Source organism: Cebus imitator, unplaced genomic scaffold (assembly GCF_001604975.1).
Source record: "Cebus imitator isolate Cc_AM_T3 unplaced genomic scaffold, Cebus_imitator-1.0 Scaffold71, whole genome shotgun sequence".
NCBI lineage: Eukaryota > Metazoa > Chordata > Mammalia > Primates > Cebidae > Cebus > Cebus imitator.
Window position 1 is genome coordinate 167470 of NW_016107386.1, and position 24289 is coordinate 191758.

At 48.2% G+C, this 24289-nt stretch overlaps 1 protein-coding gene across 3 annotated transcripts in view; it reads left to right on the forward strand.

Annotated features, from left to right (window-relative positions):
- Positions 1-9759: 9759 nt before the first annotated feature.
- The window catches only part of SH3PXD2A (SH3 and PX domains 2A), a 253525-nt gene continuing 238995 nt past the window's right edge, over positions 9760-24289 (forward strand). For all 3 annotated transcript variants that reach the window (XM_017531126.2, XM_017531128.2, XM_017531127.2), the window contains exon 1: positions 9760-10053. In XM_017531126.2, coding sequence (XP_017386615.1) covers positions 9982-10053 — 72 coding nt within the window. In that variant the 5' untranslated portion in view covers positions 9760-9981. The remainder of the gene's footprint in view (positions 10054-24289) is intronic.

A 24289-nucleotide genomic window follows, 5' to 3' on the forward strand; every position in this document is an offset into this window, starting at 1 on the left:
GATACCCAATTTTTAAAATGCATCATTGGACGTCTCATAAGGCAACGACGTATATTTGAAAGGTATTTTTCCCTAAATAGTGAAGGTAAAAACTAGGAGAGGAACCCTTCATTGACTCCCTTGAAATGGAATCAGTGTGAGAATGTGAGCAGTTGTTAGACATTATTACTGCTATAACTCTGAATGAGAAAATTCATATTATTATTTCAAGAAAATTCATATTATTATTTCAAGAAAATTCATATTATTATTTCAAGCTTCTGTATAGGTTTCATTGGAGAGTGTCAGAAGACTGCAAAGCAGGTTGCTTAGAGACTCTTGCTATTTGCAAGGACTTTTGTGGGAGTGCAGTTCCTTGATGCTGTGAATCTATAATAATATATGGAAATTGGCTGCTGACACTAACATAAAACTGACATCCATAACCACCCACTTTGGATTTCTACACTTATCAAATTATTCCCACCAATTGATTTTATATTTTTATTAATAATAATTTTAAAATTATGAATATTTCAAACACTTCATAGTACAGATATCAATATAAAAAAATAAGTTCCAGCCACCCAGTTTTAAGAATTTTAGATAATGCTAATATTTAACAGTAATTATTAACATTTAACCAAATTCAATTCCTTTTTTACAAGGACATATAGGCCGGGCACGGTGGCTCAAGCCTGTAATCCCAGCACTTTGGGAGGCCGAGGCGGGTGGATCATGAGGTCAAGAGATCGAGACCATCCTGGTCAACATGGTGAAACCCCTAAAATACAAAAAATTAGCTGGGCATGGTGGCGCGTGCCTGTAATCCCAGCTACTCAGGAGGCTGAGGCAGGAGAATTGCCTGAACCGAGACAGAGGTTGCAGTGAGCTGAGATCACGCCATTGCACTCCAGCCTGGGTAACAAGAGCGAAACTCCGTCTCAAAAAATAAATAAATAAATAAAATAAAATAAAAGGACATATAATACTATAACTACAGAATTCTCCTGTTGCCCCTTCTCACCAGGAGTAAGCACTACTTTAAAACTGGTATGTGTCCTTCATGTCCATTTTATTTTATTTCATTTTTTGAAACAGGATCTCACTATATTGTCCAGGCTGGTCTAGAATTCCAGATCTCAAGCAATCCTGAGTAGCCAGAATTACAGGTGCTTGCCGCCATGCCAGCTTTTCTTGTCCATCTTAATACTTTTACCACAGATGTATGTATCCCTAAAATATGTATATTATGTATAGTATTGTTTTTTGTATTTGTTTTTGTTTTTTGAGACGGAGTCTCACTCTGTCTCCCAGGCTGGAGTGCAGTGGCATGATCTTAGCTCACTGCAACCTCTGCCTCCTGGGTTCAAACACTTCTCCTGCCTCAGCCTCCCAAGTAGCTGGGATTACAGGTACCCACCACCATACCCAGCTAATTTTTGTGTTTTTAGTAGAGACAGGGTTTCACCATGTTGGCCAGGCTGGCCTCGAACTCCTGACCTCAAGTGATCTGCCCTCCTTGGCCTCCCAAAGGGCTGTGATTACAAGCGTGAGCCACCACACCTGGCTTATTGGTGCTTTTTATAAGGCAATGAGCAAAAGATTCAGAATTCTAAGAGTCAGATATCATTTGAAAGGTTTTTCAAGAATTAACTTTGTGTCTTATTTAAGTCATTCATTCATTTAACAAACATTGAGTGAAAACTGGCTATATGTCAGACATTGTTCTCAGCACTTGGGGGTGTGCCATGATGAGCAAACAGGCCAACATCTGTGGGCTTATAGAGTTTGCATTCTTACATTTTAGTAAAATAATTAATTAATAATCAGACATTGTCTACATTGTTTCTTGGCTCTCCATTGGCAAGATTTTTCTATTTTTTTTTTTTCAAGACAGGGTTTCACCATGTTGGCCAGGGTGGTCTCTATCTCCTGACCTCGTGATCCACCCGCCTTGGCCTCCTAAAGTGCTGGGATTACAGGTGAGAGCCACCATGCCCGGCCAAGATTTTTCTATTTTGATTCTAAACTTCTGAGAGTGGCCGCCCCTCATGTGTTAGACAAGACATAAATGGCCAAGTCTTGGCCCAAAAGACAGGGATTTTTCCAAGGGTCTCCTGGCACAAATCGTCCAGTTTCTACCACAGTAAACAACACCCTCAAGTGAAAATACAAAATCTTTCCTCACAAGCACCTCTCATCTCCAGGGACTTTCCTTTTTAAAATTTCTTTTAATTTTTATAGATGAGATCTCACTGTGTTGCTCAGGCGAGAGTGCAGTGGCTATTCACAGGCGCGATGATAGCACACAACAGCTTCAACTCCCTGGGCTCAAGCAGTCCTTGTGCCTCAGCCTTTGGAGTAGCTGGGAGTCCAGGTGTATGTCACTGCGCCCAGCTCTAGGGAGTATTCTTGCAGTGTGCATGTGTAGGATGCTTTGCACTTGCAGACTGACCTGGACCATCAGCTCTGACCCCTGCCCTGGAGAGCCCATTCATTCAGCAGCCCTTTCATCACCTCAGCTGCAAGGCCAATGTGCAAAAATGCATGGTCTACTGCTGCTTACTTGGAAGGAATGATTTGTTTTAAGTAAGTTCAAACCTATTAATATGCATCCCAAGAAGTTAACTATTCAGAAAATGGATTCTTCCCCCCTGCAAAAAATACAAATAAAAAATAAAAAACATTAACTCCAGAAATGCAGGAAACATCTCACCTCCATGAACATAAAAACAAACAGAAACTCTTAAAATATCTTTTAAAAGGCTTTGAAGCTATATTCATGTAAGTTACATCTATCTATGGTAAGCATGTGAGTAACGTTATCCAGGTGTGAAAAACCATGAAGTACAAAATGAATCAGAAAACATCGCCATCAGTCCATATAATAAGTGCTTTATTTTACATTGAGATTTAAGGAGAAACTCCTTCTCAGATGCTAACCACACCCACCCACCCCATCCTAAGTCTTTGCATCCCCCAAAACTATAGCTCCCTCCAGATAATCTCTCCTTCATGATTCCAACTCTCTTTGAACTGGTCAGCCTGGAGGATGGTAATGACTCACCAACACTGCTAATCTTTGCATCATTGTCCCTTATTTATTCCCTTCCAGGTTCACAACTCTTGAGATTAAACTCTCTTTAATATAGGAACCCTGTCTGATGAAGCATCATTTCAGAATTTTAAGACAATTTACAAGTGTGCTATTATTCACATCTGAGCACAAATTTAGAATTACTGTTATTTCTTAAGTACACAAATACCTACAAAGATCACTATTGTTGTATAAGAACTGGTCTTGACATTAATTGGTAGCAATATGTAATCCATTTTAGATTATCCAGTAAAACTGTTTTATCTTTCAAAAACAAATAAATAAATGCCTTACTTTAAGTGTACAGGAAGAGGCACACACTTAACATAATGTTTATTTCTCCCAGGCTTCATAATGCTGAATAAATATTTAAAGAATAGTAACTTGAAGGGGCCCCAATGTGGCCCCCATTCTTAGAATTGATTCCCTAACCAAATGTGTTGGTTTATGATCAAATTCACACAACTCCAGCCCATGGTCGTTGACTGGATCAAGGTGGCCACATGACCCAAGCTGGGCCAACAGATTATTTCCCCAGCAAACTGGGAACTGGACTCCAGAGGCAGCCAACCAGTCTTTAGGTGTTTCTGGAACTGAGAGATTGGTAGACACTTATGTGTGGCGGGGGGCTCCTGCTACATAAGTGAAAAAACAAAAAAAGTTTGCAGTCAAAAAAATAAATCAGACACACAGTGCTAAGCAGAGATAAGAGATGAAGAAAATTATTATTACTCATGTTCTTAAAGATTTCATACTTCTTGGTTCTACTACTTCAAGGAGCCAGGATGTGTGTGGATTCCATGAGACACTACTATATATTGGAAACAAGCTCCCCTCCCCCTTTTCAAGCTAGCTTAGCTCAAGTTTTAGTATTTGTAAACCAACGAGTCTTAAGTAAGCCATGCACTGTTCATATATTAGGAGGTAAGATCTTCGCAATCTGCCTAGGGCAATACTTTGTTGATGACCATCCAAATCCCAGCCACATTTACCCATGTAGGCAAAACCCAACCTGCTAAGGCTTTTTTTTTTTTTTTTTTTGAGTCGGAGTTTCGCTCTTGTTGCCCAGGCTGGAGTGCAATGGCGCGATCTCGGCTCACCGCAACCTCCGCCTCCTGGGTTCAGGCAATTCTCCTGCCTCAGCCTCCTGAGTAGCTGGGATTACAGGCACGCGCCACCATGCCCAGCTAATTTTTTGTATTTTTAGTAGAGACAGGGTTTCACCGTGTTGACCAGGATGGTCTCGATCTTTTGACCTCGTGATCCACCCGCCTCGGCCTCCCAAAGTGCTGGAATTACAGGCTTGAGCCACCGCGCCCGGCCAGCTAAGGCTTTTTATCTTCACCTATTGAGTAAGAAAAGAACCAACTAGGGGGACTGCTTCTGCTTTACATAGGACAGGGCTTGAGCTGAAGCCAGACTTGATTTTGACAGTCTTTCATCTTTCACCTGAAAGAGACTTATGGATTCAAACAGGAAGTAATTTCTATGCCATTTCTGAAGAAAGAAGTGAAAAAAAAAAGAGAGGGTAAAACCAAAACCAGACTCATGTTTTTGGTTATTTGTGACTTGAGGCTATTTTCAAAGAAACTGCCTTTCAATTCCCCATGGGATTTTTCTTTTCTGTTCTTTTTGTCTTCCAGAGGCCAACTCAGGGTTTGCTGGCTTCTGGAAAATCCAGGGGGATTTTGAAAAAGAAAATCTGTGGTGGTTTATCACTAAAATGGAACTATATTGGATGATCTTTTATACCCAGATGATGCTGGCAACCCCCTCCCAGCCAGGAGTAATACACTTCAAGGTGTGTTCAGTCGTTGAGATAGGTGGTATGAAACCATCCACCCTCATTCCTGAGGGTCTTAAAACGCAATGCACTAGTTTGAGGGCCAGATGTCTGGTCAGGATTAGGGAGGCAGCCTGGAGTTATGGAATAATACTGTTTTCCTCTGTGAATCTAATTATGGCTGTGCAGGTTCCCAGATTCCCCTTTTGGTATTCCAGGAGCATGATCACTTGCTAAGGCTGGAATTTCAAGTGGTTCTATCAAAACCTTCTGCTGTACATGAACCCTCAGTGGAATCCAGGCTAAGACAGGAGGCTGAGACTCTCAAGGGACAGTGTAAAGAAGCATGTTGAGATTTCGCTAATGAACTTACGATGCTAGGTGTCAGACAGAGGTGGCTTCCACCATCTGGTGGTTTGGCAACAGGAGGGGCCTGTTAGTATGGCTAGAATTTGTGAACAGTGGGGCTGGGCAGTGGGGCAGTTCTGGGCCCATATCCTGGTCCCGTTCCCCAGCAAGGAGAGGAGAAGCCTGGCAAGCAATTTACTTCCCTGGGCAGTTGGCCTTGCTGTCTGCTCCGTATTCAGGAGGAGGGACTATCCTCAAGACACTCCCCAAATGTAAGTCAATAAATAAATATATCAGGGCTGATTTGAGAGAGAAAGAGAGAGGGGGCAGGGGAAGAAGAAAAAGGAGGAGGAGGAGAAGCAGAGAGAGAAGCTGAGCATTGGACGGCTTACCTTCTGTAGAATGGCAGTTACCTCCTGCCTGTCCCTGCCAGAGGTCTGCGATAGCTTTGGCCAGTGACAGGAGTTAGAAGTGCTAAAACCATTTTGGCCAGAAGGGGGCCCCAAATTTCACTCAAATTTACACAACTCTGGGTAAAAGTCTGGCTGGACCTCAGTTTATGTAAATTATCCACCATCGTAGAGCATGGAAAGGATCAGAAAGAGCACCAGAGACACCGACATGGGAAAGAACTTCAAGGTCACACGCTGGTTTGTGGTTGAGCCAGGACCAGAACCCAGGTAGGTAAGTCCTGCTCCGAGACTGTCCTCCAGTTCTTCTTAGGCATCACTTAGCCCCAGCAGTAACCACAAATATCTGCTGAGATCCCAGTAATTTAAAAAGACAACTATGTATTGAGGGCCTGGCATGCATAAAGCTCCACGCTAGGTGGGCAGGTGTGTGTGGCAGGCGGTGGAGGTGCTGGATGGCGGGGATGGGGAGGGAAAGGGTGGTGTTCAAGTCCAAGTTCATGGGCCTCAAGGCCTTTAGAGGCTTCTTACTGGTTTAGAAGTTACCACCTAAAGCACAGGAAAGTTAAATAACATAAAAGATATCAACAAATTTCAATACAGTGAAGGCTGAGCTCTCGTAGGGTGTTGTATGATTGGGAAACAAATGTATGATTAACAATTGTCATTCAATTTCTGAAGAGAAAGTTATACTGTGCTTTCATAGCGTGCACTGGTTTCCAGTACTTTCCTGTATGTTGTCTTCTTTGGGGTAGTCACGAAGACCTTACATGGGAGAGGAGGTAGGGTGGGCTCTGCTTTAGGGGAGCTGATGGTATTTGCATGTACACAGAGGGCCATGGAGACACACATGGCCTCTGCTCTAGAGGAGTGTACAGTCCCTTTTATTGGGAATTTCAGGCAATGTGTGATGCTTGTGTGAATGGACAACTGGAAGCAGGGACTCCAGGGTTTGAGTGAGTGCAGCATTCCAGATCTGCAGGTGTGCTAAGTGTGCTCTCTAAACGAGCTCTTCTTGCCCGTATGTAGGCACATAAACATGATAGACGGGAAAGACAGCCGGTCTGGGACTAACTGGCTATGTGGCATCAAGCAACTTGCTTCATTTTTCTTGGCCCTGGTTTGTTCCTCTATAAAATAAGAGGAATAAATAACCTCTCTTGTTCCTTCTAGTTGGAAAATTCTTTGACTTTAAGCATTCTACAATTAACCTGTTTTTGAAAAATCAGATTTTCAGGTATCATTTTGCATTTCATGTGGCTTCTTTTTCTCTTGCTTATCCTAAACTTAAGTTTTTTTTTTGCGGGGGTGAGGAGGTTGGGGAGGGATAACATGGGGACAAATGCCAGATATAGGTGATGGAGGGGATGGAGGCAGCAAACCATATTGCCATGTATATACCTATGCAACAATCCTGCATGATCGGCACATGTTCCCCAGAACCTAAAGTGGAATAAAAAATAAAAGAATTTTTTGCAATTATATTTTGTCATTTTAAACTCACACAATATCCTTGGGTTGGAGTGATCCCCAGTTCATGGGTGGAGGTGGCAAAATAGGGGTTTACCTAATCGTCTCTAGCACTAGCTCTTTGCGCAGATTTCAACAGAGTCCATCCTATATACCTACTGTGTGCCACACATAGGGTGTTTAATGAATGATGAACAGTCCCTGTTTCCAAGGAAACACACCCAAGTCTCCGTCATTTTGGGGGGATTGCCAGGCACATGTGAGGCATTCAATAAACGTGTATTGAACAGAAAGGAATTCCCAAGGCACTGTGGGAAATAAATCTGCATGTGGTTGAAATGTACCCAGAGAAGGGATAGCTTGCACCATTTCATACTTAAAGCCTCTTGGACATACGGCCCCCGTACAGGAAAGAAAATTTTCTACCATAGGTAGAAGTAACTTCTGCCCAGATCTTGGCACCATGGTGTTTGGGGGGCACACTCAGTTGCTCCCTCCAATTAAGGTAATTTGGGAACAAAGGGAGAAGTTCGGAGTATGCTCAAGTTGAGTTTAAAGGCTTGAATTTATAAGATGTCAAGTTGCAGGGAGTTTTTGAGGCAGTAAAAAGGCTACCACCTTGTAGGCAGCTAGGACAGTGGGGAAGCATTGGGCCATTTCTCCTACAAATTTCTTGTGCTTGGTGTGTTCATTGTGGATCTGGGTCCAGAAGAAGGGTAATAGGGAAACGACTAGTGCTGTTTTAGGTGAGCGGACTGCTTTGATTCACAAGGGGACCCACGTCTGGCTAAACCCCCTCCTCTTCTTCCTGCCACAACAGCTAAACACCAGCTCCCCTCACCCGTGGCTTCTCAGGCTTTATTAGCTCTTCCAGAAGACTTTGCCATCCACAGAAGATGAGTTACGTGAGAGCGATGATGAATTTCTTCATCCCAAACTCGTGGGCTGTCTTGATCCATTATCAGAGAGGACCTGGAGCTGGCCAGCACCCTCCCAGGTTCTACAGCTCAGAGCCGAGGGCCTGTTCTGGGTCTACCCCTCATCCTTTTGGGAAGTAAGCCTTTCTCGTGGAGGTAGTGCCCTGTGCCCCCATTTTCCCATCAACTGAGCAACATTACCAGGTGCACCTTCCCCCAGGACTCCTGCTCCAACGTTCACAACCGCTTTCGATCCTCTCTAAGAAGCTCTGTGCCTGGTGCCAAGATCTCTCACAGTCTGCCCCCCGCCAGGCCCATCCATCTTTTTTTCTTTTTTTTCCTTTGTCCTCTGCCATGGTTTGGTGTCCTAGCGTCCTTCCCCAGAGAGGCTGGAGGAATAGTGGGGTGCTCTATACGGAGCAAATGTGTGAATAAATAAGACCTTAGATCCGTGCTTGGTTTCTGACAGTCTAGAGAGCCCACAGAGGAAAGTATTAATGCAATTAGGTCATAAAATTATTTGTCCTCATTTCAGATGTTTCACATTGGTCCACAGTCACGAAGCTTTATTGTGATTGTGAAACAACTGGATTAGTTGTGAAAACACTACCCCTTTAAATATTTGAAAGCAGAATGGAAAAGAAATGTTGAACTAGAAGGGGGTGAAGCTAAATTGAATTTAGTAGCTGTGCTCCAAGTCCAGGGACCACGGACAAATGGCTCGGAAAGTGGGTTTTCCAGATTAGAGGGAGGGGTGAGCCAGAGCCTGAGGCTCACGGTGAGCTGGCCTCCAGCCGGTGGGTGTTCCTGCCTTTGTATGCGGCCTTCCCTGTCGCTAGCCTGGGGAGGGTCCCCAGGGGAGCCTGAGACTTAAGGCAGTGGTGTTATGCAGAGTTTGTAACTTTGTCATTGGTAAATGATGTCACAGGTTTGTTACACAAGCCCAGATCGATGGACGACTCAGGCAACGAATCGATCACATTTCCGGGGAGAGTTCACCCTTTATGTCCTCCAGGGGCTCAGGTGGTTCGTCCAAACAGGCTCTGGCTTGAAGAATTTAAAGCTGGCCCATTCCCCATTCCCATCTCCTCCTCGGGGGCCTGGGCAGTAACAGCCGGGTAATAAACTACTTCTCATTAAAGAGATCTGGGGGTGGAAGTGGTAGGGGAACATAAAGGTGGGGACAAAAAGGCACAAATCCGCTTCGAGGCAGAAAGCCGGGCTGGGGGCGGGCTGGGCTCACTTTCCCCGTTCCTTCTCCCCCCGAAGCCACCCTGAGTTTTTGTGCCCGGCGAACTAGCCCAGCGCCGCGCCAGGCCGCTGGCTGCGCGCTGGGCTCCGGTGGGGGTCTCGTCGGCCCGCCCCTGCCACTCGGGCCGGGCTGCCGCCCCCTCCTCGTCGTCCCGAGCCCCTCCCCCGGCCCGGAGCCCCTCCCCGCGCGCTTCCCCTCGCTCCCCTCCCTCCCTTCCCTTCCCTGCCAGGCAGGCCCTGCCTCCGCCTCCTGCGCCCACAGCCTCCGCCAGCGCCGATCCCCCCAGAGCCCGAGCCGGAGAGCGGCGAAGGGGCGCCGCCGGCCCCTCCCCAGTGAGCTGACAGCAGGCTCCGGGCACCCGCCCAGTCCCCTCGCCGGCGGGACACACCCCCGCCCCTCCTCTGCTCCGCCTGTTCCCGCCGGACCCACCGGGCTGCGGAGAGAGCGAGCGGGTGAGCGGAGCGCGGCGGCCGCGCGGGAGGGAAGGGGCGCGCGGCAGGCCGGCGGGGAGCTGCCCTGGGCGCACGGAGCCCGCGCGCCCTGCGGGACCCTCCCCCGTCCCCGGCACCGAACCTGTGGACGCCGGGAGTCCGGGCAGCGGTCGGCGCGCCGGGCCGGGGTGGCGGGCGGCCCCGGGACCCGGGCAGCTGGAGAAGGAGCCGGAGCCCAGCCGGGATGAGAAGGTGACGCCGCCGGGGGCGCCACTCGCTTTGTGGGGGAAGATGCTCGCCTACTGCGTGCAGGATGCCACGGTGGTGGACGTGGAGAAGCGGAGGAACCCCTCCAAGCACTATGTGAGTACAGTCTCCGCCGACTCTGCGGGGTGGCCCCAGGTCCCGGGAGGGCCCCAGGAGGCCCCTCTCTCCTCCCCGCCATGAGGTCCAGGAGCTAAGCGCCCACAGGGTAGCCCGCGGCCTTGGAGTTTCTTCGCAGGGCTGTGATCTCCAGGGAAGCCTCTTCTGTGCTTCCTCCTTCCCCTTCCCCGGTTTCTTTTTTTGGCATTGGAATTGGCAAGTGGCTGCCCTTGTCTGTTACAACGGTGAAGTCATCTGTCCGCCTTTGATGGATGGTGGGGGGAGCTTCCGTCAACCCCTGGCAGAGCAGCCCCGTGGGGAAAGCGCATCTCCTCGGCCCTCCCCGGGGCCCTGGGCGCTCACGCTCACACAGCCCGAGATGCTTTCAGAGCTTGCCCTGGGGAGGGAAGCCTCTCGCCCTGCCTCCCACGCCAGCTCTGCTTCTGTCTTCCTAGGCCTGGGGCTGGGGGCAGAAGGAGCCAACGCCCCCCAGCCCAACCTCCACCCTCTGTGCTGAGCTTTGATTTCCCTCTTAAAGCCATTGTGTCCGTCGGTGTGAGGAGAACTGTGGCTTTTCCTTTTATTCCTCCTCTGGATGTGACCCTTAACCGGGTTCATTTCCTCTTAAGTGATGCTCCATCTCCAGACACGAGGAGGCAAATGTTTGCTGTGGTCTCCGAGGAACCGCCGACTGCCCCTCCCCCTTCCTCCCCCAAGCTTAATGAGAAGGGGTTAAGGTTGACTGGGCCAGCTCCAGAGCCTATGCGACAGTCCCTTTTCATCTCAGCTGGTCCTGCCTTCCCATCCCTCACACCTCAGGAAGTAAACACGGTGTCCTTGACCCCTCAGAGCGTCTGTGCTCCTGTACTTGAGATAGAAGAGACCCAAGCACAGAGGACTGCGTGTTATTTGCAAGTTAGGTATTTAGAAGAGCAGTTCCAATGCTCAAAGCATTAATGTTAACAGTTAAAACAGGCTGCTGGTTGCTGCCCTGGATTGCCCATTGATCTCTGAAGTGCCTTTTATTCCACTGTTACAAAGGGACTGGGGACTGTGGCAATGTCAGCCTCAGGCTACTCTTTCTGCCTTTGTCACCAGTGGCTCTGAACTTTGGGTTTTTTATCGCTGAGCAAATGTGGCGGGGCTCAGATGGGGAGGAGGTAAATGTGGAGGCAGGTTGCTGACCAGGCAGGGAGGTGGGTGCCTGTTGGGAACAGTCTGTGACACCCTTAGAGAGTTGTTTCTTTTGTGTCATCTGGTCAAGCAAGCATCTTACGCTGCTGTTACAAGAAAGCTCTTTTTGGAGGGCTTGGGTCACCAGCACCAGGTGGTCAACCGGCTCTGTGGACAGATGTCCGTTTGTACATACTGGAGTTTATTTTTCTCAAATATTGCAGGCTAAGTTTTAAGGATTCTCAGTTTTAGTCTTCGGTTGAGCTTGGCACTGCATTCAACAGATGGCACTCTCTGCTCTGAGACCCAAGCAGGCGCATTTCCAACTCTGGATTTTAGATGAAACATCACATTTCAGTTCCCACCAGTGGTGCCCAAGGTTGCAGATGCGGGACACACCTGTAACAAACTAGAACCTGGACCCACTGCAGGCAATTTTGAAAGATAAGGTTACGTGCTGGGGCTCTGGAGTTAGATGGTCTTGCTGAAAGCCTGGCGCGACCACTAACTAGCTGTGCAATCTTGGGCAAGTTATTTAAACCTCCCTGGGCCTCAGTTTACTCAATTTCAAGTAAGGATAATAATAGTATGTACTTCCTAGGGCTGTTGGAAGAATTAAATGAGATCATCTATGTAGAGCACTTAGCCCAGTTCCTGGCACACAGTAAGCACTTATTAAATGGTAGCTTATTATTGGTGAGATACTGACTAAGAAAGTATTTTTGAAAAGCAGCTATTAATGGTCTGGCAAAAAAGGAAGAAAGAGTTTGGGTTTTAAGATTGATAATAACTTGTTCTATGTGAAAAACACAAAAGAAGTCCTGTGCAGTTTCCTCGCAACGATCATTTCCTCCCGTTTTACAGACAAAGTGTTTCCCGGGCCATCTCCGCTTCCCGAGTAAGAATTGATGACATTATGTTTGGGGCAGGGAGTGATGTCACTGAACAGATGGGGCCATACAGAGTTCTGAACTAGGGTTCTGGAAAACACTGAAAGGAGAAAGTGTTGTATGTTGTGGAACGGTGGAATGGGCAGAGACCCGAAGACTCATCTGGCTCAACTCCTTCATTTTACAGATGAGGAAATGGAGAGCCAGATTGGGTAAAGTGACTTGCAACACAGCTATTCACAGCACCTCGGTCTAACTGGCCTTTTGCCTTCTCTGTGGTTTTTTTTCATTGCATGTATCCTATGTCTGGTTGGGGTTGAATAAGGGGACAAATATCTGGTGGTGGAAAAGTTTCTACCCATTTGGGGAATTGTATATATATTAATATATAACATAAGCATCTCCAATAATAGAAAGGGGAAAGAAAGCAATAGAAAGGGCCTGGTGGGACAGACAGAGGCAGGAGGAGCAGGTTGGGGGAGGCTGTGGCCTCTTCCTCTCCTGGCCCTTGCACAGTGGATACCACACACCAGAAGCTCGAGTGTTCTGGGTAAGGCCTCTGGTGTGGTCAGCTGGCAGGACATGCTGCCCCCTTTGCCTATGTTCTGGAAACCCTCTACACTGGAGGAGCACGTCTCCTTCAGCCTCTCTCTGCTGATGGTGAATTCTGAGTCTGTGGTTTGGTAAATTGCAGAGCAGAGAGGTTTTACGGGATGTGCATGTTAGCCAGAGCTAGCTGATGAGAGTCCTGGGGCCCATGCAGGAGGAGCTCAGCTGGCTCCAGAATGCTGGGAACACACTGCAAAGGTTCTCTCAGGACATCCTGCAAAGGGTTCGCTCATCCCCATGGGGAGGGGGAGCTGCCTGGACACGAAGGATCCTGTGCTTTCGGTCCGTTCATGAAGGCATGCAAGTAGCCTCCATCATGTGGATGGCACTGTCAGCCCTGGCTTCCTTCCTCTCTGCCCAGCCCCTGCTTGGGGTGGGGTTGAGAGGGGCAGGCAGCTGCTACTTAGATCAGGTTCCCTGGCCTGAACCTAGGCTCCTTTCCTGGCTTTCTGAGCTGTGCTGGGGAGATCCTAGGTAAACTGGCTTTGGCCTCTGACGCTTGTCTTAAAAATGGTCCTGATGATGCTGGATATAGAATGCAGATTCCTTCATTTGAAAGTTTTCCAGTAAAGATTTGAGTTCAGGTCCACCTGATTCTTTGTGCTCACAGGCAGGTATAGGTATATATCAATTCATACGGTGGTGGAGTAAAGCTCATTTATCTAAAACAAACTATCTAAAACAAATAAGAAATTATATCTATTTGGATTTGGGAATATGGCACTTTCACGGTTCTTTTATTTCCTGATTTATTTCAGGCAAATACCAATCATGAATGTTCTGATTCTCTGCAGGACTCTTTAGGGAATGCAAATAGCAACATGGTGTTTTCCTGTGATTCCTGCAGGTCATTGAATGTACCCTAATGTGGGGTAGGTTGTTGGATTCCATTTTACAGATGAACTGAGACTTGGAGCAATTCATCAGCTTGCTTAGGGTCTCACAGTTTGCACAGGGCAGATCTGGGGCAATCCAGTCAGGTTAGCTCCAAAGGAGGATGTGGATATAAGGTGGGGCCCTTCTGCTCAATTAAAATCTGGGCAGGAAGGCCAGGCTCAGCCCTGTACAATGGTGACAGAGCAGTGCAGGCTGGTATTTAGGACGGCCTCACTGTGTAGACATCTATCATGTGTCATGCAGGTGAGTTCGTGGTGGGCAATGCAGGAGGGTCACTGTGAGGCAGGGGGAGTTGAGCAACTTCAGGCTGGCATCTGGTCTCCAGTTGTGCTTGGGGTAATAAGTTAAGGGTTGACCCGGTGGAAATAAGACATTCTTCCTCTGTTGAGATCATCTCAGATTTTAGTCTTGGTCCTGGGAGCTACATGCTTAGGAATTGGCCCCAAACTCATTCATTTCTCTGCCGTTCTTTTTTTCTCAGCCCTTAGATTGTGACTCCAGTCCCACAGGAATTAGAATGTGCAGCCACGGCCTGACAAGGGCCTTCTTCAGGGCCAGTCCATTATGGAATGAGTGTGGTGCTGGGCAGATCATGCTCAAATCCTGCCTCTACCACTTCCTAGCTGTGTGACCTTGGGCTGTCACTCTGAGCCTCAGTTTCCTCACCTGTAACTTCACAAGGCTTTTGGGAACCTGGCCTGAGTTAATTTTGGGTAAAGCATCTACCAAGTGCCTGACCCCACCATGGGTATGCACCATATGCTTGTTGCCATCTGCTGTTCCTGATCACCAAAGCACTGCAGGTGATTTCCGACCCAATTGGTGAATCTGAGAGAAAAGGAAAGATTGAGGCAAAAAGGACGGCCCAGCCGTTCACAGTCTGTTGGGGAAGTGGGCTCCACGCCCCATGGAAAACACCCAACCTGCAAGAGGAACAGATAAACACAGAGCAGCTGTTCCAACCTGGAGGGGCTCCTGGAGCTAAGCACTGGGATCTGGTGGTGGATTCCTGGTAAGCTGGGAAGGAACAGAGGTTAGGAGAGAAGGAAAGTTTGCTCTGGGTAAGGGTAAGGTCAAATAGGATCCCCAAGGTCAGCACCACACGTGGGTTAGCACTCTTGCCTGCTCTCTCTGTCTCTCTCTCTTACACATGCACAAGCACAGGAACGGTTTCTACTCTAGGGAGGGAAGTGATCGAGGGCTGATTCACGGGTCTGACAAGGCTCCTTGCTCACGGAACAACCGACCACATCCTTCAAGGCCGTTGAACAGGGAGCACAGCCAGGCATTTATCACAGCCCTGTGTCGAGCTGAGTGAGGGCTTTTGGGGGGCAAACCAGGGTAGAAATCACCGTTAGTGGTGGCAGGCAGGGGGAAGGGAAGAAGAGGGAAAAATAAACATATTTGATGTCAGAGGAGACTGGTTCCAGTTCCAGAAATACAAGCCTCAGCTGCTGCATTTTCCAAAGAGATATTCCAGGGCCTGCATGAGTTAACTGACCGTGGGAGCTATGAATTAGAGAAGTGTTGTTAGGACTTCTGACTTTGGGTTTGCACAGCAGTTCCCTGTAAATTGCCTTCTAATTTCCTCGGCCTGAGTCACTGACCAGACTATTTCTTGGCCAGAAAAAGTCTAACGGGCAACTCTGTTCTCTTTCACCTCTTAATTAAACAAAACGAAACAAATAATAGAGTTATACACATGGCAGTCCCACTTACTCATCCCGAGTTCTGAGAATCCAGGAAAGGGATAGTGGATTAGGATAGGGACCCAGGGGACAGGAAGGACAAGGGGTGTGTGTGTGGGAAATGAGGTGGAGAGTCTGGCTTTGGAAATAGGGTCTGAGTGAGAGCCAGAGGTGTTCTCTGCCATGACAATTGCCAAAAATAATGGAAGCGCCCAGTAGAGTAATCAGGGCTTCTAGAGGCAGATTCCCAGAGCAGTATGCTACTTCCTGCCTGGCCTGGGCTTCTGCTGCCTGTGGTGCAGCCAGTCACAGGCAGGCAGGTGAATGGGAAGGTCAGGGGCCTAGCTGTGAAGGGGGTGGAAGTCATAGGAGGATCCCCCTTGTGCCTCTGGGTAACCCCCAGGCAAGCCACCACATCAGCCACAGAGACTGAGCCCCTGCTTTGTGCGTGGTGCTTACCAGAGTCTGGCAAGGCTGTCAAGATACCATGAGAAGGGGGTGAACTAACATACAAGCACCTACTATGTGCCAGGCAATGCAGAAGATGCCTTTAAAGGCGATTTTACTTTAACCTTGTAACAACTCCATGTGATTAGGTAGGTGTTTTTGTTTTTTTTTTTTTCTTTTCTTTTTTTGAGACGGAGTCTCTGTCACCCAGGCTGGAGTGCAGTGGTGCGATCTTGGCTCACTGCAACCTCTGCTCCTTGGGTTCAAGCGATTCTCCTGCCTCAGCCTCCAGAGAAGCTGGGATTACAGGTGACTTCCACCTCACCTTGCTAATTTTGTTTTTGTATTTTTAGTAGAGATGGGGTTTCACCATCTTGGCCAGGCTGGTCTTGAACTCCTGACCTCATGATCCACCCACAGCGGTCTCCCAAAGTGCTGGGATTACAGGTGTGAGCCACCGTGCCTAGCCAGTAGGTGTTTTTATCCCCATTTTACAGATGGGGAAATTGAAGCTCGGAGGGTTCGTGTCACTCTCACTCAGCGTAATTCTGTGGCAGGGCTGAGATTCTCACCCTGGTCTCTGATGCCCACGTCTGTGAATGCCACTTCTTTCCCCATCAGAGCTGGCTTGGTGAGAGAGAAAATAACCAGCAAGTCCAGGCAGCGCCACCTGAGGATGAGGGGTGCACCTGGGAGGCTGTGTTGTCCCAGAGCACCTGCGTGCTGTATGCCTTGATGAGCATTGGAATATCCTGGCCCCCTACTCACTGTCATGGATCCAGTGCAAGTTACTTATATCTCTCAGCCTCAGTTTCCTCATAAGTAAATATATATATGGGGAAAATAGGACCTAGCTCTTAGGGTTATGATGAAGATGAAATGAATTTGTAATTGTAAAGAGCCTAGACCAGTACGTGGCACCATTTGAAGCGCAGCATAAGTATTTGGTATCATAATCACTGAGTCCTGAAGCTGTTCAGAGGAGGGAGAACGTTGTGAACTGGAGTCAGGGAAGACCAACTGGGGAAGGCAGGCTTCAGGATGGGCCTCGAGGCGTGATCAGGATTTGGCTGGGAAAGAGTAGGATTTCAATGGGAAAACTGGGAAAGGACATTCCAAGAAAGGGAAAAGCAAAGGTGCTGGAGGTGGAATGTGCAAGGAGAAGCTGGGCAAAGCCGGAGGTGGATGAGGAAGAGAAGGACGACAGGGAAGCTCAGGGCCAGCTCTCAGAGCCTCCAGTGGCAGCAGAGAGAATTCCATTTATCCTGTAGACACCTTGGTACCTTCCTTTTTTCCCAAGGGCTGGCAGGGAGAGGGAGCTAAATAGTCACTTTGAGGTCCTCCTGGTGGGCTCCAGGGCTGTTTTGTGCCTGGGACAGAGCTAGGTAAGGACTGGAAACTTTTTCTAGCTCTGCTTGGGGGACTCTTTAGTTGGCCAGCTGGGTCCCACCCTTGCTGTTTATAGCTCTCACTCCTAGGGGTCTGGCTTCCCCATAAAAAGTTGATTGCTCCCAGGCTCTTAGGGAGCAAGGGTTGAGGAGGGGGAGGAGAAGGAGGAGAAGAGCGAGCAGCAGGAAGTGAGGTGTCAGCTGTTTTTGGTCTTAAACCAGTGCAGGGCTCTGTATGGGAGGGCCTGACGCAGCAGTGGTTCAGGTGGAGTCATTTCCATCCACATTTCCCCAGTGGCAAGAGAGAGAAAGGGCCTAGCCTCGTAGGGTCTGGGGGTCAACACCACACAGCCTGAGGGGAGCCCAGCATGTCTATGTCTTCTGAACATCCACACTAATGTTCCCTTCTATTTCAGGCTCTCTCTGAACTTGTTTTAGTTTGGTTTTTTTTTTTTTGGAGATGGTGTCTCGCTCTGTCACCCAGTGGTGCCATCTCAGTTCACTGCAACCTCCGTGTCCTGGGTTCAAGCAGTTTTCGTGCCTCAGCCTCCCAAGTAGCTGGAATTACAGGCATGCGCCACCACACCTGGCTAATTTTTGTATTTTCAGTAGAGATGGGGTTTTGCCATGTGAGCCAGGCTGGTCTCGAACCCCTGACCTCAGGTGACCCACCCGCCGTGTTGGGATTACAGGCATGAACCACTGCACCCGGCCTGAACTTGTTTTAGTTTTAAATGTAGTGCTTCAGCTGGGCATGGTTGCTCATGCCTATAATTCCAGTGCTTCAAAATGCCAAGGAAGGGAGGATCGCTTGAGGCCAGGAGCTCAAGACCAGTCTGGACAATGTAGTGAGACCCATGTCTACAAAAAAGTTTAAAAATAAGCCAAAAAAAGCCAGGCATGGTGGCAGGCACCTATAGTTCCAGCTACTCAGCAGGCTGAGATGGGAGGATGGCTGGAGCCCAGGAGGTTGAGCCTACAGTGAACCGTGATTACACCACTGCACTCCAGCCTGGGTGACAGAGCGAGACCCTGTCTCACAAAAAAAATTCTAAAAAGCCAGGCATGGTGGTGTGCATTTGTAGTGCAAGCTACTCAGGAGGCTGGAGTGGAAGGATCACTTGAGCCCAGGAGTTGGAGGCTGCAGTGAGCTATGATTATGCCATTGCACTCCAGCCTGAGTGACAGCAAGGCCCTGTCTCTAAAAACAAATAAATGCAATGCTTCCAACTACCTCTTGGTTTATTTGACCTCTACCATACTCCCATGTAGTACAGTAAGCCTGACTCTTAGGGAAAATGTAATAATAAAAATAACGGCTGACCTTTCTAAATGTTTTCTATGTGCTAAGAGGTTTATATGGATGTTCTCAGAACAGCCCCACGCAGTGTGTAGCTCCTGCCAGCATCCACACCGTACAGGTGAGAGCACAAAAGCTCAGAGAGCTCAAATGGATTGCTAAATGCTACACAGCTGATGAGCTGCGCGTGGAGAGGTCTGCACTGACCCAGGCCTGCTGGCTCCAAAGCCTGCCCTGTCCCCACAGAGACCCCTTAAAGACGCATTGCACACCCAGTGTGCCTGGGCTCCACGGAGGTTCCACCTGAGGCCTGGTTGGTTGGCTTCTCAAGCTGTGAGATCTTCCACATGTCACCGCCCCCTTCTAGAACTACATTTGCCCATCTAGAAAATGGGGCGCCCGCTTCTTTTCAGGCTTGCCTTGCAGAGGGGAGGGTGGGTATGAAAGCTGCTTTGGAAAGCTCTGAGCCCAGAGATGACAGCTGTGTGAGGGGGTCCCTTGATCCCCCAATCTGGGTTCTTAATTATCTAGGGCAGAGATGCTATACAGAAAGAGTTGTTCCTGACCCCCAGGGAATTTCTAAACCAGGTTTACCTGCCCAGCCACCTCTCCTGAGAAGCTTCGTAGACAGAGTTGACTCAGGAATACTTAGGCTCTTAGTGAAGATGTCTTCTGGAAAACCACCTCTAGTTTTCCTTCCTTCCAAACCAATCATTTTTTTGTGAACAGGAAGAGACAGTTATTTCCAGTCCCATCTCTCCCTGCTGTTACCTGAGCGGAGGAAGTGATATCTAAGTGGCTGAGTTAGCAAAGGGGAAACAGCTGTGGTTTCTGCCCCTCCACTGGACTGCTTTCTCCGGCCCTGTGCTGTCATTTCCCTTTGGCTGGCAAGAAAGCCGCCCTCCCCAAGCCTGGGTCGAGGCCCATGGCTGGGTAGGGGTAGGTAGACTGTGTGTGTGTCAATGCAGCAGAAATTATGCAGTGGGCCATGTGGGACCATTTAACCTGTTTCTGGGATTCTGGAGTAGGAACTTCAGACCTTGTGGAAACTGATGACTCTTATCAGATCTGACCACAACTCCACGGAGTAAGGGGTGGAGTTACTGCCCCATGCTGAGAATGAACTTGCAGGGTGTACTAGGTGGGGTAGGGAATGAAGGAGTGTGGGCTGGTTTGCACTTTTGCCCATCCTGTGTGATCCCTGGTAAAGAACCCATGTCATTTTCCTTTTTTGAGAATATTCTCACTAAAGGAGACCTTGGTCTGTATTATCTCACCACCATCATCATACCGCTGCTATAGGAAAGGGGTCCCCATCTAGACCCCCAGAGAGGGCTTTTGGATCTCTAGCAGGAAAGAATTCAGGGCAAGTCTATAGAGTAAAGTGAAAGTAAGTTTATTAACAAAGTAAAGGATAGGCCTGTTGCGGTGGCTCACGCCTGTAATCTCAGCGCTTTGGGAGGCCGAGGCGGGTCGATCACGAGGTCAGGAGATTGAGACCATCCTGGCCAACACAGTGAAACTCCATCTCTACTAAAAATACAGAAAATTAGCCGGGTGTGGTGGTGTGCACCTGTAGTCCCAGCTACTCAGAAGGCTGAGGCAGGAGAATCACTTGAACCAGGGAAGCAGAGGTTGCAGTGAGCCAAAATCACACCACTGCATTCCAGCTTGGGCGACAGAGCAAGACTCTGTCTAAAAAAAAAACGAAAGTAAATGAATAAAAGAAAGAATGACTACTCCATAGACAGAGCAGCCGGAGAGCCACTGGTTGCCCATTTTTATGGTTATTTCTTGATGATATACTAAACCAGGGTGGATTATTCATGCTTCCCCTTGTGAGACCACCTAGGGTAACTTCCTGATGTTGCCAAGGCATTTGTAAATTGTGATGGCGCTGGTGGGAGTGTAGCAGTCAGGAGGACCAGAGGTCACTCTCATTGCCATCTTGGTTTTGGTGGGTTTTAGCTGTTTTCTTTACTGCATGCTGTTTTTTGTGGGTGGGTGTTTGTTTGTTTGTTTGAGATGGAGTCTCGCTCTGTTGCCCAGGCTAGAGTGCAGTGGCACAATCTTGGCTGACTGCAGCCTCCACCTCCCAGGTTTAAGTGATTCTTGTGCCTCAGCCTCCCGAGTAGCTGGGATTACAGGTGTGCACCACCATGCCCGGCTAGTTTTCTTCTTTTTTTTTAGTAGAGACCTCCTGACCTCAGGTGATCTTCCCGCCTGGGCCAAAGTGCTGGGATTACAGGTGTGAGCCACCACGCCCAGCCTACTGCACACTGTTTTATCAGCAAGGTCTTTATGACCTGTATCTCCTATTCATTCTGTAATTTAGAATGCCTAAACCTCTGGGAATGCAGCCCAGTAGTTTTCAGCCTTATTTTACCCAGCTCCTATTCAAGATGGAGTTGCTCTGGTTCACATGCCTCTGACACAGCTACCGTATATTGAATTCCTATTTTGTGCCAGGCATTGCCTGGCCTCTGACTTATAACCTCTGGTCCCAATGTGGCCATGAAGGTATGCATTTTTAACCTCATATGGACCCTGAGGTTTGGAGAATGCAGGTAGCATTGTTAGGAAAGCACAAACCCAGGCAGATGTGACCTCCCTGTCCTTCCCCAGCCTGCACCTGCTTTTACACCATTGCTGTGCCCTACACACTTGGTCCCTCTTCAAGGCACCCAGGGCTACAGGGGCTTTTTGAGAAGGTGCTCCTCGTGGGGAACCTGGCCCGGTTGCTTTTGCCCATCTGAGTGTTCAGAGCATGTAGGGATTGTCCCTGTCCTTTGAAGTGGCTGTTTTGTAAACTCTTTCATGGTAGGCTCGATTCTGACCCAGCGTTATCCCGTTTCCTGATGGCCCAGACCCAAAAGGCTATTTTAAGGGACTTGCCTGTGTGGGAGAATTTCTCTCTGAAACAACAGAGGAGGAGGCCTGGCCGGCCTGGCATGGGGCTGGCAGTGGAGCCCCGAGAGGGTGAAACTCTGTCCTGAATTCTGCCTCCTGGGCTGGAACAGATTAATTGAGCCCTTAGCACAGTGCCTGGCACCCAGAAGGGATAGAATTACTTCTTGATGAGTGTGAGATTCCCAGAGGTGGCAGCCTCTGCTGGTCGGAGCCCCAGTGGGCTGGCAAACTGATGCTTCTCTTGCAGAGTTAAGGTCTGTAATAAAACAATGTCTGCACTTTGTTCTCAAGCTGGGATTAATTATTGACTTTGGTCATCACTCACTGGCAACTTGAAGAAGGCAGCCTCATTTTTTTTAGTTATTTCTGAACATGGCAGCTCCCAGGCAGGGGAAGTGGGGATGTCAGGTCAGAGAATGTATGGATGGAGTCCATTTTAGATGTAGGCACTTGTCTCATTAAATCCCCACAGCAAACCCTGATCATCATCTATGTTTTATAGGGAAAGAAACTGAGGCTCAGGGAGGTGAAGCATCTTGCCCCATCACTGGCAGCAATGGTGGGAGCTAGGGTTGCATCCCAGATCTCTGCAGGAACAAAGCCCGTGGCTGCAGGTGCCTTTGTCTGACAGCTTCCCTAGGGCATGGGGAGCTAGGGAGCTCATCACATAGGTCCTGGACAAAACTTCAAGGGCCTAGATTAAACCCCAGGTCACCTGCCCATGTGACCTTCCCTCTGAGCCCCTCCCTGAATACATGATGTGGTTGGACCGGATGTTAGGATATGATAACAAGCTTGCTACGAGAACAGATCTGTGGCAAGGTCCAACCTCTATTTGCAGGTTCAGATTTTTATTCCCCTTGAACTCTTGCCCAGGGCCACTTTTGAAGGCCTGGCCCTTCAGAGGGTTCAGCTGCCAGGGTCTCTACATCCTCCTCTTGGGGATGGTGGATAGCATGGCATTGGTCAGGAGCACAGAGGAGTTTAATTTCCTGGTATTTTCAGCCCATGATTGCTTAGGAAAAACCAGGCTCTGGAAACCAGAGAGGGACTTGGGTGCCAGTAGTTGGAAGTTGAGGGCAAGAGGATGGGGGCAGAGCATGGGCAGCCTCCATTGCATGGGCTCTGGCTCTGAAGCTGGCTGTGAATCACAGCCCTGCCACTCATTAGCTTGTTTCACTTGGCCAAGTTCCTTCACCTCCATGGGCCTCAGTTTCCTAACCAGTAAAATGGGTATAATACTACTATTACTACACCTAACCTGTGTGTAACTGGGTTACATATGATAACTGTTCCGTAAGTGGCACTATTGCCATCACCATTGTTGTCATCCTTCTTGATTTTGCTCAGTTTCTGCCATCTCCTGGAAGCTTACCTGACCTCTCATCTTAAAATGATATTTCCAGTCTATGAATTTTTTTGGAGTGAGGGGACAGAATTTTACTCTGTTGCCCAGGCTGGAGTGCAGTGGCATGATCTTGGCTTACTTCAACTTCCACCTCCCGGTTTCAAGCGATTCTGCTGCCTCAGCCTTCCAAGTAGCTGAGACTACAAGCTTGCGCCACCGTGCCCAGCTGATTTTTGTATTTTTTTTTTTTTTTTTTTTTTTTTTTTTTTTTTTTTTGAGACAGAGTTTCACTCATGTTACCCAGGCTGGAGTGCAATGGCGCGATCTCGGCTCACCGCAACCTCCGCCTCCTGGGTTCAGGCAATTCTCCTGCCTCAGCCTCCTGAGTAGCTGGGATTACAGGCACGCGCCACCATGCCCAGCTAATTTTTTGTAGTTTTAGTAGAGACGGGCTTTCACCGTGTTGACCAGGATGGTCTCGATCTCTTGACCTCGTGATCCACCCGCCTCGGCCTCCCAAAGTGCTGGGATTATAGGCGTGAGCCACCAGGCCCGGCCGATTTTTGTATTTTTGATAGAGACGGGGTTTCACTATGTTGACCAGGCTGGTCTCAAACTGCTGACCTCATGATCCGCCCACCTCTGCCTCCCAAAGTGCTGGGATTACAGGCGTGAGCCACTGCGCCCGGCCTGAATTTTTATAATGTTTATTGTTTTACCTCTCATTTAACACTTACCAAGAATGATCTTGGATTGTTCAGCCTTTGGCAAACTGATACTTACTCATATTCATTCAATCAATGATTCATTCAGTCAATATTTGAAGGCTTAAGATGTGTCAAGTGCTGGGAACACAGCAGGGCAGATAAAAATCCCTGCCCTTTTAGAGCTTACATTCTGGTGAGGGAAGGAAAACAATAAACAAATGAACAGCACCCTGTCATTTGCAGCAACATGGAAGGAACTGGAGGTCATTATGTTAAGTGAAATAAGCCAGGTACGGAAAGACAAATAAATACTGCTGTCCTCACTCATAGGTGAGAGCTAAAAAAAGTAAGTTTCACGGAGGTAGGCAAGAGTAGAGTGGCAGCCACCAGAGGCCAGGTGGGAGGGGTAAAGAGCAGCTGATGAATGCGTACAAAAATACAGTTGGGTGGAAAGAATATGTTCTAGTATTTGATAGTATAGTAAGGAAATTGTGGTTAACAATAATTTATTGCAAATTTCACAATAGCTAGAAGAGAAGAATTGGAATGTTCCCAAATACAAATAAAAGATAAGTGAGGTGATGGAGATCCCGGTGGCCCTGAAGATTATATTACACATTGTATACAGGTATCAAAATATCACATGTGCCCCCAAAATATGTATATTATATATCATTTAAAAATAAGAATACAATAAAACAAACAAAAATATGTCCAATACATAGTGTGTGAGACGGGGATGAATGGCATAGGGAAAACTGAAGCCAGGTGAGGGAGACAGGCGTGCTGGCGATGGTGGGAGTCGCTGTGCTGTTTTGTAGAGGGTGGCCAGGGACAGCACCACTGTAGAGGTGGCTTTTGAGTAAGACTTGGGGGAGG